At 37.9% G+C, this 19,390-nt stretch overlaps 1 protein-coding gene across 4 annotated transcripts in view; it reads left to right on the forward strand.

Annotated features, from left to right (window-relative positions):
* The window catches only part of ATG10 (autophagy related 10), an 83,629-nt gene extending 64,239 nt beyond the window's left edge, over positions 1–19,390 (forward strand). For all 4 annotated transcript variants that reach the window (XM_085322039.1, XM_085322042.1, XM_085322041.1 and 1 more), the window contains 3 exons: positions 17,257–17,354; positions 17,619–17,738; positions 18,134–19,390. In XM_085322039.1, coding sequence (XP_085178165.1) covers positions 17,257–17,354; positions 17,619–17,738; positions 18,134–18,146 — 231 coding nt within the window. In that variant the 3' untranslated portion in view covers positions 18,147–19,390. The remainder of the gene's footprint in view (positions 1–17,256; positions 17,355–17,618; positions 17,739–18,133) is intronic.

The raw sequence follows: 19,390 nt of genomic DNA on the forward strand, positions 1-19,390 counted from the left end.
ATTATTTTTATTGCAGTAAGCAAAAGTCAACTAGTTACCTTTTCATAAATAAATTAATATGATAAGGTTGCATAGTATTTTATAATGATAGTTGATAAATGGTGATGATTTAATTGCACTTCCTCTAGTAATAATCTTAAAATGCTCAAATGAAGTTCCAGTGATTGGCTTTCTTCTGAGCTAAATCTCCCCAGAGTCTTCAGCCATCCTTTTTCTACATCCAGTGATAACTTGCTTTAGCTGTTTTAAATAATACAAATCAATTATAACACACAGCTGTTTAACAAAACTTCTAAATGTTGCTACAGGTCTCTGTGGGTATTTCCTGATGGCTTATAATGACATCAATTTAGCACACCTGGTAAGATCTGTGTGAGCTGGAAGTAGCTTAATTCTGCATTGACAGGAAAATTAAGGAGTATTTATGGATTACTGTTGCTCTTTAGAACTGTTGCCAACTCTGATTTTAGCTTCTTTTATGRAGAGTTAGAAAGGGAGTTGAGACATTGCATGTCTGTGTCCTAAAGAGTTTGCTTGGAACATGGTGAGTGCTTTCGAGGATATCCTGGATTAGTTATTTCTCTCTACTTATTTCAGAAATCTCTTTCCCTTTGTGGTTTAATAGATGCTAGAAATGCACTCTTTACAAGAAGCTTCTTTCCAAGTCCCTGTTGTAACCTTTCTTGAACTGCAAACAAACAGAGCTTTCCCTGGTTGTCCCTCACTTGAATTCTGCCTTTCAGTTTAAATTAGACTGGAATCCCAGCCCTGCATCCACTGTGGTGGTGCTCTGGATAACCTTCCGGGCTTCTCCAGCTGCCAGCCCTCACATGGTATCTTTCTTTTGTTCCCTAGGTTTTTTTTCTGAACTGCATTGCTTTTTAAAAGTATTTATTGAGTTAGTTATATATCTGCTTTAGTAGTGATGTTTGGGAGAGAAGGAAAAAAGATACATAGGCCAAATAGAATTTGCGGTAGAGTGAATATAAAAATAAACCAAGGATCCTAGAGGGATTTAATTTACTAGTGGAAGAATAAAAAATAAATAAATAAAWAAGGGTTCTCCAGAAACTCAATTAAAAACTAAAAGAAAGTTATAGTAAATGGGAAGAAAAATCTAGAAAGGAAAAARATGAAGTAGGTCATTATGGGAACAGAGGGTAGCAAGAGAGACACATACYTGATACTTTGATATTTGGCAGAGAAGTCGAGTACAGTTTTAGGTAAATACATAATGGTATTGTGTAACACAGCTTGAATGTAACGATTTGTCTTTGTGTAACTGAACAGCAGATCCACCACATTAAATTCTAGGTATGATATTACCAGWGACACAGTAAGTTGGCAGCAGTCCGAAAGTGCCATGGAGAGATGCTAAATGACAAGGCAGTTTAAAGGAAAAAAGGAGGAAAAAAAACCCCACAAGAATATGGAAAAGGTTCAAGAATGGAAAGGAGAGCAGAGAATAGATTTGAAATGAAGGGGGAGAAATCTTATTGATTGTAAAGGCAAACGCTTTACCACAGAGTAGTGCATAATTTAACAACCAGCAATGTAAAAAATAATGATTGCTGAAGTTTACTTCCTTTCTAAAGGCTATTGTTTTACCTTTTATCATTGTGGAAATTTTCCCCAGGGTGAATGGAGGTGTACAGTAGTTGAAGGTGACTGTATGATTTTAGCCATACCTTCTGGACTCAGACGACATGGTATTTGGTCCTAGTTGTAGAAGTTGGAAGTACGGAGTACCTGAGACTGCCAGATTTTGTCCTCTAATTGTTAGATACCTGCTCTTAAATTTTTTTGCCTGACAATCATGAAGATTTAAGAACATAATAACTAATTCATCAGGCACGTTAACTATATTCACACTTTCATATAAGCTATATTTTTATTGCATGTAATGGTAAAGTTGCCTTGAAAGTTTTAAAGTATATCTAATAGCTGAACTTTCAAATAATAATTGAACTATTCTAAAATAAAAATAAAAAACTGAGCAGAAATGCTGATATGTCTTAAGTTATTCATATCTACATTTTTTCAAACTGTAAGATAACTGATTGTCTGAGAAAGGATGCTGAGATGACAGTTTYCAACATTGAAATCCTTTTTGCTGAGGATGCATATGGAATATGTATCAGCAGTGCAGGAATTCTCATCTTAGACTGGCCGGGTGATTCAAACCTATTTTGGAGCAGCTGCATCAAAAGACGAAGACGATAATGTATCCTCCCCATCCAGTTAAGTCATTGGTTTCCCCAGAGAACTGGCACCAGGTTGGTGATGCAGTTACCTATTAGAAGGATCCATTTATTTCACAAAGACCTTCTGAAGCTTGCTGCAAAATATTAAAATATTTATCAGATTGGAAAATGGGATAAAGCAGTAGTCATTTTCATCCTCTTTTTGTTCTGGTAGATATTTATAAAATATATACTAAGTAGAACAACAAGGGAAAGCAAGAGACTCTCACTTCAGAACACCATGTAGGTCAATATTAAGCAGTTCTCCTACAAAGTTAAGAGATTTACTCTAAATCAGGCAGAAAGGAACTCTGAATCTAGGTCTCGTATGTCTCAGGTGAGTTCTCTAGTCTCCTGTAGACTATTGGGGGGGGGGGAGAGGTATAACTACCATTTCATGTTTCATTTTCATATGTTTTGTGCAAGATCTGATCTGGCAGGCACACTGTGTGAATGTCTACATGGCTGTGACAGATGTACTCTGGGAATTATGTCAGGGCATAGGCCATAAACTGATAARTCTTTTCAAGATTTAGTTGGTCATGCACGTGCCCAGTGGCAGAAATGCAGGATTTTTCTGAGGGAGAATTACTCTGCAAAACAGGCATTTCTATGGCCAGGAGGCAGTGTATTGAGGATTGTAAGGATTTTAGGCATAAGCCCATAAATATATGTGCCATGGTACATTTTTAATTCTTGTTGCTTGTACCAGTCCATATCTTATTTTTACTCTCTTGAAGCAAACTAGTGAGAGAATGTTAAAAGCTGTAATTTAGCAACTTGATCGTAGTCAATACCAAGTATTGCCAAAAATTTTGTTTTTAAGAGTATAATGTTATCATAAACCTTGACCTTCTCCTGATAAAACAAAGTCATAAGCAAAATCAAGTATATGTGCTAAGGCTTAATCAATGTTTAGTGATGAGAGAATGTAAAATCAAACATCCAAGGGTAGAAATCAAACTGCCTTATTATATGAGGCTCAACAGTTGAAAAACTGCCCAATAAAACAAGAATGAAAGCTTGGTAGGTTTGAGACCCTGCAGAAATAATCTAAAAAAACTAATCTGTGAGTCAGTACTCTGAAAGATTATGAAAGTGTAGAGCATGTTCTTCCCACTCCCCTCCTTTTTATTTTTTTTTCCTAAACCTTGTTCAGACCCAGTTATCTCTGTTACCAAAATGTGTATTAGAGTTCTGGGTGGGCACTCCTCCCGGCTACGGGAAGGGATGTTTCATGTGTGATACCTCCATTCTGGTTTTGTCAGCCAGTATTTGATTAGTATTTTGCTTGCTCTAGTGTTTTGCTGGTGCTCCAAAAATGACATTCAGAGCATTGTGACACTGACTGTAAATGCAGTAGTTTGTGAGGACATTGCAAATCTAATTCTCAAAATTATATAAATTCCAATCTTCTGCTAACCAGAAATTCTGCTTCCAAAAGGGTGCAAAAAACTTTGGGATTCTTTGGCTGAGATGTTTCCTGTGGTTGCATTCATTGTATTATTCTGTCTCTCACTCTCTCTCTTCTCATAAAATTTCTTTTTCATGAGCCTCTCTTTTCATGGCAGTGCAGAAAAGGTAAACCTAATGGTCTAACTTAAGAATAGTGATTTCTGAAAAAACATCTTCCTTCAAAGTTCAGTTCTCCTTTAGTGTGTTCCTGCCATTCTGCAACCTCTGTAATAGATTCTTAAATATGGAGTATCATTGTTGTCTGTACAGTGGTCTATTAAAAGATTCTTTACAATGCTTCAAGTCAGCTTAGAGGCTGACCTTGTATAACCCTTAAAATAAAAAGGTGTGGGCTGTTGATACCAATGCTGATTGAGGGAGAACTGAAGGTGATCATGCCATTTTCCACTTGCATTGTTCATGCATCTTCGGTTCAGATCATCTAATGGAAAAGTGATGAATTTCTCTAAAATATTAATGCATTTCTGAAAAGACACCATTCAGCCCCTTTTTGAATCCTCGTCAACTAATAAAACTGTTTGCATTTACTATAACATTTATATTTCAAAAAGGGATTCTGTCCCATGAATTACTGATCCTAAGTTGTCATAATAACAGTTAAGGATTCTTTTGTGTCTGTTTTTTTTCCCAACACTTATTTCTTGATTTCGTCTGGGTCAGGTGTTTTTCTTCTGTCATTTGGTACTTTGCAGGCAGTTGTAGTATTATCCCTGTTGTATGTCCATTCTGTCATATAAAAAGTAGTCATCCAGATGTAAACTTCCCAAAGAACAGCATAGAACTACACTATTTTTTATTAATCCAGTCTGCTCTTTTTCAATATATAGTTAAGAATCTGAAAGACATACTCTATATAGTGCTTCAATAATCCTGTCCATTACATCATTTAATTTATAGCAGTGTTAACAGAAAAATCAATAAACATTATTTCTAAAATGTCAGGGATGTTAATGGTTTGATTAAAAAAAGGGGGGGGGGAGAGATTCAAAATTCTGAACAGACCACATTGATACAGTGTTGTAGAGGCACATCTTGCTGAAACTGTGGTAGGAAAGATTTAAATCATTATGGCTCAGTCATCTTGAAAAATGTGTGTAGGTAGCTATTCTTAGATACACAAATCTTTCTTGCCATATTGTGGGATTTTGCTAAGTGGGGAAGGCTGTATACAGTACATCTTAACAGAAGGTTGCTAAGACTGCTTTTAAATCATTTTGAGTCATATCAACAGTTGCTATGGATCCCCTACTAATATTTTTGGAAAATTATTAGTACAACTTCCTAGGGAAAGGGAGTCTTACCTCCATAGACGGGAAAGCTGTTTTGGAGGGAAAAATCCAAGAATGAGCAAGTTAGATGAATATTTATTTCTAACTAAAATTTCTTGTGATATATTGAACTTCTATGTTTAAACCAAGCAACAGCATTGTACAACCTAGGAAACAGGTTTTATTTTGAAACTAAGCACTAATTCATAGTGTGTAGCTGCACTACACTTTAGTCATGCTTTTCTTAACAAGATTGAAACACTTAATGGGCCTAAGCCTGGACCCACTAATTTCATAGGAGGCCAAAACTCAAACAGTGGCCCCTAACTAAGCAATGCAGTATACATGATGAGGCTTAACAGGTAATTTGCATGTGGAGATAAAAAGGGGCAGGATGATCCTTGCCAGTTTCTTGAGCACAATTCAGGGTAGAGTTTCAAGTCCTGGTGTTATTGTTACTTGAGTCGATTGGTATTCTGAAATGGAGATTTAACAATATTTTCCACACAGATATGTAATTAACCAATGAATTACGACGTAATAGTATTGATTCTATTGATTCTCTTCTAGGTCTGCAGAAGAATTGTTTCTGTGTACACATTCCATTTAGTCTAGGAGATAATTTCTCTAGCAGTGGTTTTGCTTCCATGGTAGTGTGCCACGGAGCTTCATTAGTAGAGGTTTTGTGGAAGAAATTCTATTAATGGATTCCCTCGCTGTGCTGGCATTGCTCGTTGTAGGCTGTGGTGAGTTGCTCTTCTGCCTCCCCCTAGCAGTGACTTCTAACAGACCTGTTAGAAGCTCTCTGGATCCCTGCAATTCACTATTGGAATGAAGCTTGTTACTGCATGTTCCTCCTTATTGAATGTCTTCAGGAAAAATTATAAAAAGTCCACAACATTGATCACACAATTGAGGAAAGTGGAGATCATATAAATCACATATGACTCCTAAGTCATTGAAAACTTTTTTACAGTTTTCCTTTTTGTTTTCTGCAACAAGTGTTTTTAGTCAAGCCCTTTGGCAGATACTTTATTAAAAAATAAGGATTTCAAAGTGCTATTTAAATGGAAGTTAGGTATCCATGTTAACAGGGAAACTATTTATGCCTAAGCCCCTGTCCTCTCAAATTGTGAAAGCAGATGGTATCAGCAGTTCAAAAACATTTCCATGAATTCATGAGACCACTTGTCCATAAATGGATACAAAGTTATCAGCCAGAAAGGTACCTTCCAACATTCCTAATACAACATGCTGGAGCAATAAAAGGAAAATGAACTACAGAGTGGCCAGACTCATGTACAAAATAGCTTTTTTACTGTCTGTGTTGGAGACAAAATCCATTGCTAGATGGACCACTGGTCCGATGCAGTAGGGCACTTCTATTTGTAAGGCTGAGATTCTAAAAAGAAAATGAATTTGTTGAAGGAAATGAGTTTACTCTGTATAATCAGACTTGTATACAGATCTGTTCAGGATGCACTGAGAAAGAGGTTTTGGTTTGGTAATATCCCAGTTGTTGTAATGCTCTCCTCACGTTTAAAGACCCTGTAGTTGTGTTAAAGAGACAGTATCCAGGAGAATGACCTACGATGTTTCTTTGTTTTGCTTCCTCCAGGGAGAAGGGGGATATCCTGGGAGGAAAATCTTTCCAAGCTTCCTAATGTGCAGCCATGTATGCAAAATCAGTAGATGCAGAAAGAGAGCAGACAGGAAGAAGCCTAATTCTGTCCTGCTGGTTAGAGCAGTCGGATGTGACAAGATAGGCCTGAGTTCTGCTGTCTGCTGCCAAACTCCAAGCTCACACAACCAACTGAGGGTCCTTAAAGCTGCAAACTTACAGCATTCAAAGCCCCGTTTGGGCTCCTCTTTTGGTGCATTACATTTCTGACTGCCTGACAGCCTAATTCAAGAATAGGGAGTGTGACTACTCAAAATGTCCTGCAACCTGGTATATATATGGCTAACATATATATGGCTATATATATGGCTAACCTATACAGGAACTGTGGGTTCAAGCCTCCTCAGCCTGTAGCTCTTTTCTTCTCTCAAAAGAGAGCTCACTATTTCAGTCCTTTGTGGACAGGGACACTGATGTACTGAAAGTCTTTTTTAAACTTTGAATTCCAGTTTCATGAAAGCCTTTAGCTGCAATCCTTAGACAGGTACTTTAGCCTTTCAGAACATGGTTTTGGTGCCCCTTTGGCATTTTCTGTTGTCCACTTTTGCAGTGCCAGCGTTCACTCTGCTGGTTGTTACTAATCCCAGTTGAAACCTATGACTCTTCACTATCTTGTGTATAAAGATCCTTAAAAGCTTGTGATAGACTTTTTCTTTTCTTTTTTCTTTCTTTCTTTTTTTTTTTTTTTTAGGTATTACATTGTTTATAGTCTTACTTTGTGCTTGTTATTAGGAGAATTACTACTAATATTGACTGTCTTGCAGTGTCTGTGCAAGAACATAGGATTTTCAGTTTCAATAACAGTTTAGACTACTGGTCCAGCAAAAGTTGTTTCAAGTAATAGGCAATATATGATGCTTTAAATAGAAGATGGGAACACAGCAACCTACCACTAAATGGGAGGGATAAGGGACAAAAAGTTTTCTCTTGGCCTGAACTCAAAATGAGAGCTCAGTCACACCTCTGTGGACACTTCATAGCCTCCTTATATTTGATATACTTAAATTAGTGTTCTGTTGCTCTGCTGCAGCAGAAATCTGCTTTCCATTCATTATCTTGTGGTAAGTGTCTGTCTTGTAACTCTGTTACTGCTGTCAGATATATTACTTTCTTGATAAACTGTAAAGAAGACATAGGAATATATCTCATTTGCTGGTTACAACATTTCAAGCTTAAATGTCTTGTGAACTCTTTTCCCAGTATCTTTTTGTCTAGAAATTCCTTGGATCATAAAATAAACCCTTTTGGGGTGTATTTGTCAAATGCCAATGCAGAATTTTCTTTTTCTTAGCTCATCATTTCTTAATCAGAGTAGGAAATCTGGCTCCAGACTCATCTTTCCCAAACTTCCACAGCTTGTTGGATCTTTCAGTTTTGCACCTTACACGAATCTCTTAACTTAAGAACAGATTTTAAATAGTAATTAATTAAGACTATATGCTAGATAGCTAAAGTGGTGACAACTGAATTAATCTTATTTTGGCAAGCATGGAAAAAGAATCATCTGTTTGTTTATTTTTTTTTTGAGAAAATGGCTGAGTTGCCAATTGTGACAATATAATTACAGATCTGCCAGGTTTTTTTACATTATAGAGTTTTCTTAAATAATTCTAACTGCAAGTTACATACTTTAGAGAGGTTTAGGCTTTTAAAACAGTTTTATCTGAGCGTCACCTAGTGCTTTGATTTTTCTCATTCTTAAATTTAGTAATTCAAACCTAGTTTAATACCTTTATATGAAAGACCTGCAGAAAAATCAGCAGTGTTGGCTGTTCTTGATAGATGTTGTGCTTGTCCTACAGTAACTCTTAGGTTCACCTTTCAAGGGTACTGTGTTAGATGTTAAATAAGTTATAAATAAATAAACATATATATGTGTGTGTGTGTGCATATATAAGTTGTAAAAGGGATCACATTCCCCTCAAAACTGTAAATATTATAGAATCATTCTGGTGAACTGATCTTGGGTATGCAGTATGAAATAGGTCTTGGTTATCTGTTTATAATTTGTTGAACATTTTGTATTCTATTGTCTCAAAGTATTGCAATAATAAGTTAGATTTGCACAAAAGTGCATCTGCATGTTAGATCTCATAGCATTTTTTTCTGCTGTTATCAATTTCCTAGTCGCTATCTGGAAGAATGTTGTTATTTTTTAAATCCATGTAAAATAGGAAGGACCTAAAGATGGTAAAACTTCTGTTTAAAACCCATTTCTTTCAAGTGTGTCATCTACCACTATTGAGAACCCTTTATTTACTAGATGTTTTTATATATATATAAATAAATATAAATATTTATAAATATATATATATATATATATATATGTTTTTATATTTATTTATTTATTATATAAGATCCCTGAGGGGGGATCTTATTGATGTGTATAAATAGCTGAAGGGAAGGTGTCAGAGGGACAGAGATGAACTCTTTTCAGTTGTCCCATGTGACAGGACAAGAGGCAATGGGCAGAAGTTGAAGCACAGGAAGTTCTGCCTGACCGTGAGGGGGAATTTCTTCCCTGTGAGAGTGACGGAGCCCTGGCACAGGTTGCCCAGAGAGGCTGTGGAATCTCCATCTCTGGAGATCTTCAAGGCCCGCCTGGATGCGACCCTGTCGAACATGCTTGAGGTGACCCTGCTTGAGCAGGGAGGTTGGACTAGATGATCTCCAGAGGTCCCTTCCAACCTTACTGATTCTATGACTCCATTTCTGGCATACAGGCTTCATCTGTGACTTTCTAAGTTGCACTGTACATTACACAGGAGAAGCATAGCTGTCTTCAAAGATCAAGGATAGAGATATTCTTATTTTGGATGTACCCTGTACTTCTGATAGCTTTAAAAATGGAAAGGCAAGATTGATACTCTTGCATCATCCAACTGTAGATGTGTTCAAGTACCTCAGCAGAAGCCACAGCTGTCAACATAAGTAGCAGTAAGTTAGCAAAAGAAAGTTGATGTGTGAGTGGAACATGGTGGTCAGAGCTCTGTCCAGAGGCAGAGACAAAATTTTCTAGTGATCTGCAGATAAAAGGCTGCATTCAGGCTGTGATCAGCCAGGCTTAATGACAGCTGGGTTTTAAGGCGTCCTTTATGAAAAGAAAGTGTGAATTTGTGCTGTGAAGTGGTTGTTCCTTCAGAACCTGTGTTTTCATCATCTTAGCTGTGATGAGTTTGAAGCAGCAGGTATGAAGTAGTAGGTATGGTTAATCTTACAGAAATTCTGGCTGCATTAAGTATCCTCTTATGTTTTGTGTTGTAGAATCTGCCAAAACACCCCCATTTTCCTCAGAAAAACTGCAGCAGTTTGATTAATTGCCTCTTCAACTTGGACTTCATAGTTGATTATGCATGAAGAAAGAATAGTGTCCAGCTCACTTTTCTCTGCCTTACATGGCTGCGTGGTGTTAGTAGTAGTAAATGTATTAATAAAACCTTACTTGTCACTAAGCTTATTTGATATATCTTTGGCAATATATAGGGAGCAGATATATGGAATAAAAGGGACAATTATAACTGTTCCTCTGCAAAGAAAGACTTGAACGTAAATCAAAATCTCTGCAGTCTTCTCCAAAAAGTGGTTCAGTAATGACAGTTCTGCTTTTCTGGTTCTAGTTTTCTTTTTTTTTTGTCTCATCAGGGTCCCTTCAAGTTTTCTCCTTGCTCAGTAATATTGCAGATTTGTTTTGATTACCTAAGCAAATGCAGAAAAGCAATAGCTGCACTTCCATAATCATTCTTCAGTACCTGTTACGAACAGAAGTAGACTGTTATGCCTTCAGAGGGCTCGGCAGTGGAAGTGCTTCTGTGAGTTTTACTGCAAAGTTCTAGAAACTTTACTCCGTTATATCAGTAGGGTAACTTAGTTTCTGTTTGTAAACAGAAATTGAGACAACTATACATATTTCGTGTTCCAGGTTATATATTCTCTCTCATACCCTTAGCAGGAGCTTCTTGGAGGCTTTGTTAGAGTGGATAGCCATTACAGCAAGCACATTTCTTTCACCAGCCGTGTTGCCCTCTCTGAAGACTTTTTCAGTTAACATTCCCCTGTAACCAATACAAATCCTATTACTAAAACATTCTTCTTATGAAATGATTATTTCAATAGAAATGTTGCAACTTCAGTCAGTAGAATAAAAGAGCCCTCTACAATTAGTTATTCTAATAAATAGCTTTATTACTTTGGAGGATAACAGACATTCTGCTTCTGCAGAAAATGCTGCTTCTGCAACATGGTGATTCCACAGTAATGGAGTTTCTGTTGTAGTAATTCCATTATGGGAGAAACATTTTCTGTAAGAAGAAGGGATGAGAGAAAGAGTTTAGAGCCTTCTTGTGCCTGCTGCTGCAAGCAGTGCTGCTGGGCCTTGTAAACACGACACGCCTGTGCTCTGGTTTCACTGCACAGGCTTAGAGTCTCCCTAGTCCTCATTCATAAGAGTATTGCTCGCTTTTTACACCCTAACTTCAGCACATGTTTAAGTGTAAAGTAATCTCATTGACCTGAAGTTCGACATGCTTGAAGTTCCACAAGTGCACAATTATTGTTTTGGTAGGGGGACATGCAGGCAATGTTAAGAAAAAAATTTTTTTGAGTTTCTCTGTGAATGAGAAATGTTTGATTTTTTTTCCCAACAAAAAAGTTATTACTGACAGATATATATATAAAGAAAGAAAAAGGAGATAAAGTAATAGTATTATCATAAGCTTAAGTGAAGGATTTTTACATAAAAATGGGCCTTATTTTCAGTAAGTGTGATTAAAAATTTGTAGCTTGATTTTATTTCCTGACAATTCTAAGATGGTGAAAAGAGGAAGGCATGCAACTTTTGTAATTGCATCACTATTTCCATTTCCCAAAATGGAAGAGATTGTGGGAAACAAATTTTATTAATCCTCCCTTCTTCTGACCGAGGGATGGAGATTGCAAACACTGCTGGAAGAATGTAAGCAATTGGTGCTAGCTGTGACATTCAGTAGTAGTGTTCTGCATGAAATTTTGACATCCCTCCATGAATTGATTTTTATCAAAACAACATTGTGCAAACTGGATGAGGCCAGTGGTAGTTTTGGACACAAATCCCTTGCACTATCATAAATGGAGAGGCCATAAATGTTTTGATGGATGCTCTAAGGCAGTTTAATGTAACACTGGAGAAATAGAACGTATTAATACTTGAAGAGCACCAGTTACGACAGAGAAAATAAATGGTGCTGTTTCAAGAGCTGTACTGACACCAAAATACCTGCTGGCTGGGGAAGAGAAGAGCAGAACACAGTACAGCTACCTGCAGCCAATTACCAGTTACCTGAAGTAACATTTATTTTTAATTTAAATCTGACATGGATAATATTTCCTATATGCACTGCTAGATAAAAGCGACATAATCCAATCTGATGGAAGTTCTGTACTTAATTATGCTTGTACTTAGGAACTACTAGATTTTTGCCATTGTTCAGATTCAAGTCTAACATTTCACTACATTGTAGGCATTGCACAAGATAGGGGAAGGAATTAGGTTTTTACTTTTAAATCTGCATGACCTTGGAAAGGGCAGTCCAGTTTCATTAATAAATGATGACAGAATGGGTGAAAGACAGTTGATAAAGTCTGTCAGGGATGAGAAGACTTGATGAGAACTGGTCTTCTTGCACTACATACAAAAATGTGCTGCTAAACTGAAAAGATTTTCAGTTCTCTGAGAGCCAATGGCTTGTATTTCTTTTTGTTGTAGCCAAGGGCTCAGGCACACTGTCTAACATAAACCTCTGTGAAAGTTCACCCGTTTAACCTCACAACTGAGGCAGCTCCGAAGAGGTGCATGGATAGTTCTAGCTGCTCAGCTAACAAACAGTAAGTTGCCAGCGCTCAGTCCCATTCAAACTTGTGTAGCATCCCTAGACAAAACTACATTAGTTTTCAAACTACCCAATGAAACATTTCACACCTTTCATCCATCTTGTATATGGTTTTGTATGACAGAAGTTGAGGTAACAGCTACGGAAACGGGTGCTGAACATCCTTACAAATCTTTCTTGTTGTCCCCTTAATAAAGAGGTCTTTCTACTGAAAAATAGACAAAGCAACCTTTTGAGCTTACAAATTCACCGGAGCTTGTTGCTGCTTGTGAAAATTCAGTTTCCCGTGAAAATTGGGCCAGACTCAGAAGGGGTAGGCAGATGTATGATGGATTCCAGTATAGGGTGCTGAACAGATAGCATTATGAGTCAGTGAAGAAAATAGTATTGTTGATTTCAAATAAACTATCTCCATCTGTGAGACTGTCGCTGTCCAGAAGAGTTGAGCAGCTCTTGGGGTTCTTTTTGTACACTRCAGTGAGTAATTAAGATTATTGGCTTGAAACTCACACACATTGCTCTGAAAATGTATTTTTACTTGACATATTGGAAAAATATATAATTCCAAACTAAAATGTGAGAAGACTTGTTTACTGTTTAGATTGAATTTTTGCATGAAATCCCAGTATGACTTTGTATTTTTCATGTAGCTGATGCACAGATGAGAGTAGCTGAAGGCTAATATTGCTGCTGTGGTGTTTAACTCAGGATACATTACACTGCACATAGAATGGCATAATTCCATCACATAACTGCAATGGGTGGTAAATATGTTCATGAAGCTGAGGCAGCACAAACTTTCATTCAGTCTTGCAAGATACGCTTTTGATAGTGCTTGAGGAAGACTTGGGATTCATCATATTGGAGATTTGCAACCCTCTCTCAGGRCATATGGTGAGCTGTAGAAGTGCAAGATTCCTGATTTTCCTGTCAGGGTGCTGCAGTGTTGACCTGCCTGGATTCCCCCCTAGAATGACAAGGTAAAGCCCTATCTTCAGTTCTCAGCTCGTCTGCGATSCCTACCAACAAGGGCACTGATTAATGCCAGTTTGATTGTGTAAAATCTGACAATTGCCTATAGAGCGGTTGTACAATAACAGCTTCTAGCTACTGCCTTTCRTCTGCCAGATTTGAACTGGTGACCTGGCAATAAAAAGCCTCTATAGCCTATTATCAATTCCAAAATTCAGTGTTTTGATAACTGTTACATTTTTATTGGCAGCTGTGTGATACTTCCTCCTCAGAGTGCTGTGTCAGTGATTTAACCTTGAATATACATTAAGCCTCATGGGGATGGCATTATGCACAGGATTTGGAATTTAGGATTTTACTGAATCAGATCTGATGCTATCAGAATGTTTTCCCAGATCTCTCAGCAGCTATTCTTCCTTGCCTCATCCTTTTCCCTTTTTAGAGGCTTTTGTGAGCTCCTCCTTAATGGGCCTTGGCTCAAGATTTCTTTTAATCTCTTGTGCTTTTGTGTTTTTCCTGTTAGACATGCAGTGTGTGGCATATTCCTATTTTTCAGGCTTTTGACAGTTCTGAGCAGTATGGTGTTTCTTTCTATTTCATTCCTGTTATTTAGGGTGAAAAAACACATGCATGCAGTAAGCTTATTGGAAAATTCCCACTTTAGACGCAACTATTCTTGACGTGATGCCTGCAGACTTCAGTTGCTGAAGGATCAGTGTAATAATGAATTTCAGTTTACTGGATTAGAGGTAAACAAATAATTGACAGCACTTAGTTTGCAAAGATACCATCCTAAGTGGAAACCAAATCAACTCTGTCTTCCTGAATGTGAAAGTAGGCAACTCTAGGACATCTGCCATTCTCAGAGCCTGGCCAAAGAGCAGCATGAAGTTGACAAAACTCCTACATCATTTCCAGTTAACGATTCGTAGTTCTGTGGATTACAGTGAGATGTACATCACTCTGGCAGTGCTGTTGCTTTGGAAAGTATAGGAAGCAACCTGTGATAGTACTAAAGAAGAACATGGAGGACTAGCTAGGAGGAGGGTTTGAGTAACTGAAGCCAAATGTCCTCAGTGCCTTAATATCAACCCAGAAGCTGATGGCTTGGTCCTGTAGCAAAAGCCTCTCCCTTTACGTCTGCTGCATGAGGAAGGAAATAAAGTGGCTTTCTGTCTCCTAAGAAGACTGGAGGAGAGACTGCAGGGAACACTGAGTGTGAGCAGGTTTTACATCTCTCACATGCTCCTAAGCCTTACATTGATAACAGAGATGGTGGGACCAGAGACATTACCCTTTTGAAAAACTTAACAAAATCGTTCTGCTTTTTCATATGTATATACACCTGATTCATATATATACCTGACTGTCCATTTGAGATGTTTTTCAGGCTCACTCTGCCATGTTGTAAGATGATTAGAAAGAAGTAAAAGAAGAAAGATGTAGAATGTAAAGTTAATAAGCTGTTTGAAAAAGCAGCTCTGGCCTCCATTCCTCACTCATYGGTGATTTGCTGAAGCCAGAAGCTTAGGATAGAATCAAAGCTCAGGCCACAGGATAATTAGGAATGACTTGTCTGAATGGTCAACTTTGAAAATAGTTTTTGTGCTATGCTCTTAAAGCCCAGATGATCTYTTTTATTCTTTTGGGGTGTGTGTGTTCTCTCTTTATACTCTTTCTTCATATAAGGAAGTTGGCTTAAATTGTTCCTTATTCTACTTATTTTTTTTCTTCCTGCTTAACAGTTTTGTAAAAATTGTTAACTATTCTTGAGGAATACCAGTGACACCAACTCTATCTTTCCAAGCATTATTTAGAGACATAGGCTTATTTAAGCCAGCAGATAATTAGAAAGGATTTTTAATGCAACTGGCAGTTTTTCTCAATGGAAAACAGCATCAGTTCACTGTTACGGACAGCAGATGGTAGCATTCTTGCATAAGTTATCCGTTTGCACTAAAATGTAAAACAAAGCTTTCTGAACATTATTTTTTTATATGTTCCGAAGCTTCAGGGAATTATTTAAAGTTCTTTTAGAGACAAAATGGTTTATCCTCATGAGTGTATTTTCAGCATAAGAACCAAGTGTCCTTCAAATGTAAGAGATGCAATTTAATGTTTAGTAATATGGAACATATCCTGGTCTCTGAAGATTACAGAAGAACATCCGATGGGACATGATTTTGTTTTTGTTTGTAGGCAAGGAGATGGGGAAAGAGTTTTTAACTGTATAGGTGAAAGACTAAGTCTGTGAGGATCTTCTCTTTGGTGCAGTGTGCTAGATCGTCAGGTAAAATGCAGTCACAGAACTGCCGGAGTCTGTTTGCAACTATGCCAACCTGGTCAAAGAAAGCCCCTTCCAGAGCATAAACTCAGTTTAATTTCTTCTTTGCCATCCACAGGCAGAACCTGCACACAGCTAAGGAAAAGGGCCTTTACCTAGAATAAAACACCCATCCCATCCATCCTGAGTCAGTCTCTGCTGTGGCTCTTGGGAGTAGCGTGGCACAGTGAGCCGGCCTCCCACAGCTGAACAAGAAGCACCATATAGAAGTGGTGATCCTGCTGCTATTTTAGTCACGGTCTATACCCGATACTCCTCACTCCTCTGCCTTGTGTTGTGTGCCTCTCAGTTCTGGCACAGTCCTGGGCCTAGAGACAGCTAAGCGCGGTCTGTGTTCAGTTGTAAGTAGACTATCATGGTGTTTCTTATTTGACATCTTTCTTGTCTGGAATCACTTTCCAGCTATTCCCTGCGGTGCTGTATKAAATGCTTATGCCCCTTACTGAGTGTGAGGAGGAGGTAGGGTTGGTTTATTTTGGTGCAGCAGCAGTAGCAGTGACCTCAGCAGCATTAAAGGAAAATCACTTCCTTAATGCGGAGTGTGAGACAGTCAGATGTGGTGCTCTGCTGGTGTCACCAGTGTAAGAGCAGATGAGCTTGTTCTTATGGTTTTGCATTGAGTGCAGGCTTGATTAAGTCATGACATATATTCTGTTTGAATGTCTTTTGGAGATGAAAGTGAAAGCTTTATGGAGCATTGGMTTGTGTTTTCGATAGCATCATGTGCAGTGTGAAGGTGGAAAGGAACATAGAAAGTCTTATCATGCTGTAGGGCAGCAAACTTAATTGTCACTAGATGTATTCTTTTTTCTTGTGGCTGATTTTAGCTGGAGTTCTTGGAAGACAAATGAAATTTAAGGCCTTTTCTACTAGTCTAGTCTAAAATGAGGACATCCCATCTTGTAGAATTTAAAGCCATCCTGAGGGCCTTTCCTCCTTCCTTCTTGCTCTCCCTCACAAGCTACAGAGTCCTAAATATTTGCGCCCTGGCACCATTTTGACAAGATTCAAGGATAAAGAATCAAAGCTATTAAGAGTTTTTCGATGTACCATCTTTGCTTTATTTACTATATTTGGTCAAATACTTGTTTACACAGTAGCTTTGCCTACTTGCATTCAGGTAGTGCTGACACACCGGTAACGAGCTGCTGTAAGAACCTTTATATTTTAACTAACAGTATGGCATGACTTGATTGGTGGTCTTGTATCTCTTTTTAGATAAGAGAATGTGCTCTCAAATATTAATTTGTCAATGACTTTATCATTAGAAGAACAATGTGGGTTAAATTCTGAAACAAGAAAAATTACATCAAGGATTAAGTGAATCCTGTTTTGTCTTTTTCCAGTGCAAACTATGTCTTTTCTGTTGCCCTTTTTGAATAATAAAACTACTGTATTTCCTTCTTAGGAGCACCCCTTACTTGGGCAGCCATTTTTTGTCCTGCACCCCTGCCGGACTAATGAATTCATGTCTTCTGTACTGATGAGCTCACAAAAAGAGAACAGGTGAGAAACATTAATGTACTGTGTGAGGCTTTATGTGATGGATATTAAGTAAATTGCCTGGGAAATAGATATGGTCCTTGTCCTATGGACCTTTGTCCAAGTGGAATARATTTCTGGATTGTCACTTAGAAGCTGAAAAATAAAATAAGCTTGATGTAAATAAAGTGAAAGAGTAACCTCATTTGAAATTACTTTGTGACTGTCAGTTGCATCTACAATTCAGAAAAGTTTTGGATAATATTTTTTTGTTTGTTTGTTTTCTAGACATACAAATTACATTACATCATGGCTGAGTATTGTGGGCCCAGTTGTGGGTCTAAATCTGTCTCTGAGTTACGCAAAACTAGCATCTGAGCAGAATACAGATGCTGATGTAATTGAAAGGTAAGAGAGAATTAAATCACAYTTTTTTTTTTCTCTCCCCACTCCCTATTCAAGAAGAACATCAGATGGACAGCTGGCAAAAAATTACCTTCTCCGATGGAGCTCATGGTTCTKTTCATTTAGGACTCACATTTTGACAATTTGGTTGCAGAGTTGCCTTATTGCCTTTTTTCACTTTGCACTGAAAGGTTGCACTAGGGGATGTGCTCGGCACACTGCCATCGCCCTTTCTGGCTATCAGGAGTTCCCTGATTACTGGGGTCTATGTCAGCTATGTCAGAGCATTTTATGGTAATCCTTCCAGTATATGGTTGATAGTGTGACCTAGCATAACTCTGCTGCAGTGAATTGAATTTCATTCCCTCTCTATTTTCTGTTTGTTGTCCCCACATCAGGCCTCTGAGCTGAAGGAGAGATTATGATTAGCTGAAGTAAAGCTACTGCAGGCTTTCCTAGGAATCAAACACAGACCAAAGGAATTCTTCCTGGGTGGTAAGCAATACAACTTGGGAAGATAACTATTCAGGGCTCTTTCCTGACAAGAACTTGCCTGGTTACAGTTGAAGACCTAAGAGTTGGCTGCAGTTGCAACAATGACTCTCAAGTGCCACCAAGACATGGACTCGCTTGTGATAGCATTGACCACTTAAAGTTACTCGTTTCCTATCTCTGTTTTGCTGGGGTTGTGGCCTGAACAAGACTATGGTTCCTGGATATAGAATTGAAATACTGGGTTTTGAATCTACTAGGAATATCTACTAAAAATCACGTCTCTAGAAAAGTCTGCACTATGTGTGAGAATGTGTACAACAAAACACTTCTAGGTTGTTTAAGCCTGTAGCTATCAGTGCACAGGCTGGGACTAATTCACCTAGGGACCACCTTATCCACCGTACTTTGACACATAGCCCCTCCTGTGTGTTCCACATCAGATGCACTTTCCTGCCTGCACCGTATACACAATGTATCTTGTCCCATGGTGCTAATCCCAGGACTGAATAATACTTTGCTGAGAATATTTTGTGTACATCATGCCTCAGGGAACAAACAGAATCAAGATTCTAGACAAATAGATTGCTTACAGTCTACATCTGACTAAGCATGTACAGTTCTAGAGTTCATGATGCCTCATGTTATGATATGAGAACATCTGGCTTTTTCCTTCTTCACTGCCTCCGAAGGAAGCTTTGCCATACCCTGAGGGAGTTACYGTTGTAGTCAATTAGTATTTCTCATTGTACCAGTAGTTGTTCACAAGTTTAGTCCCCATCCTGCAGCTCTTACACAAGCCTCCCCTGATAGCTGTTGAATTCTGAGTAAGTAGAAATTGCATAGTAGTGCAACCAGTAAAAAACAGATTAGAAGTAACTTCAAATAAGTCATCTTGGATTCCTTCCCAATCACATKTTATTTGTAGTATAAAACAGAATACTAGTCCTGAGCAGTTGAGATGGAATTACAGATTTTATTTTGTATGTTCAGCAGTATGTCACTTGCATACTGACTCCAATGTGTGCCAYATCAGAGCTGGAAATGTAAAATGCATAGGATTTCAAATTCTGGGCTTTCAGATATTTTGATTGGTTGCRTATTTTTAACTTGTATCATATGTTATTGGTGGATTGAAATACAGTATAGTCTTTAAAATTTCA

The sequence above is a fragment of the Rhea americana genome, unplaced genomic scaffold (assembly GCF_003343005.1).
Source record: "Rhea americana isolate MKP2758 unplaced genomic scaffold, rheAme1 scaffold_74, whole genome shotgun sequence".
NCBI lineage: Eukaryota > Metazoa > Chordata > Aves > Rheiformes > Rheidae > Rhea > Rhea americana.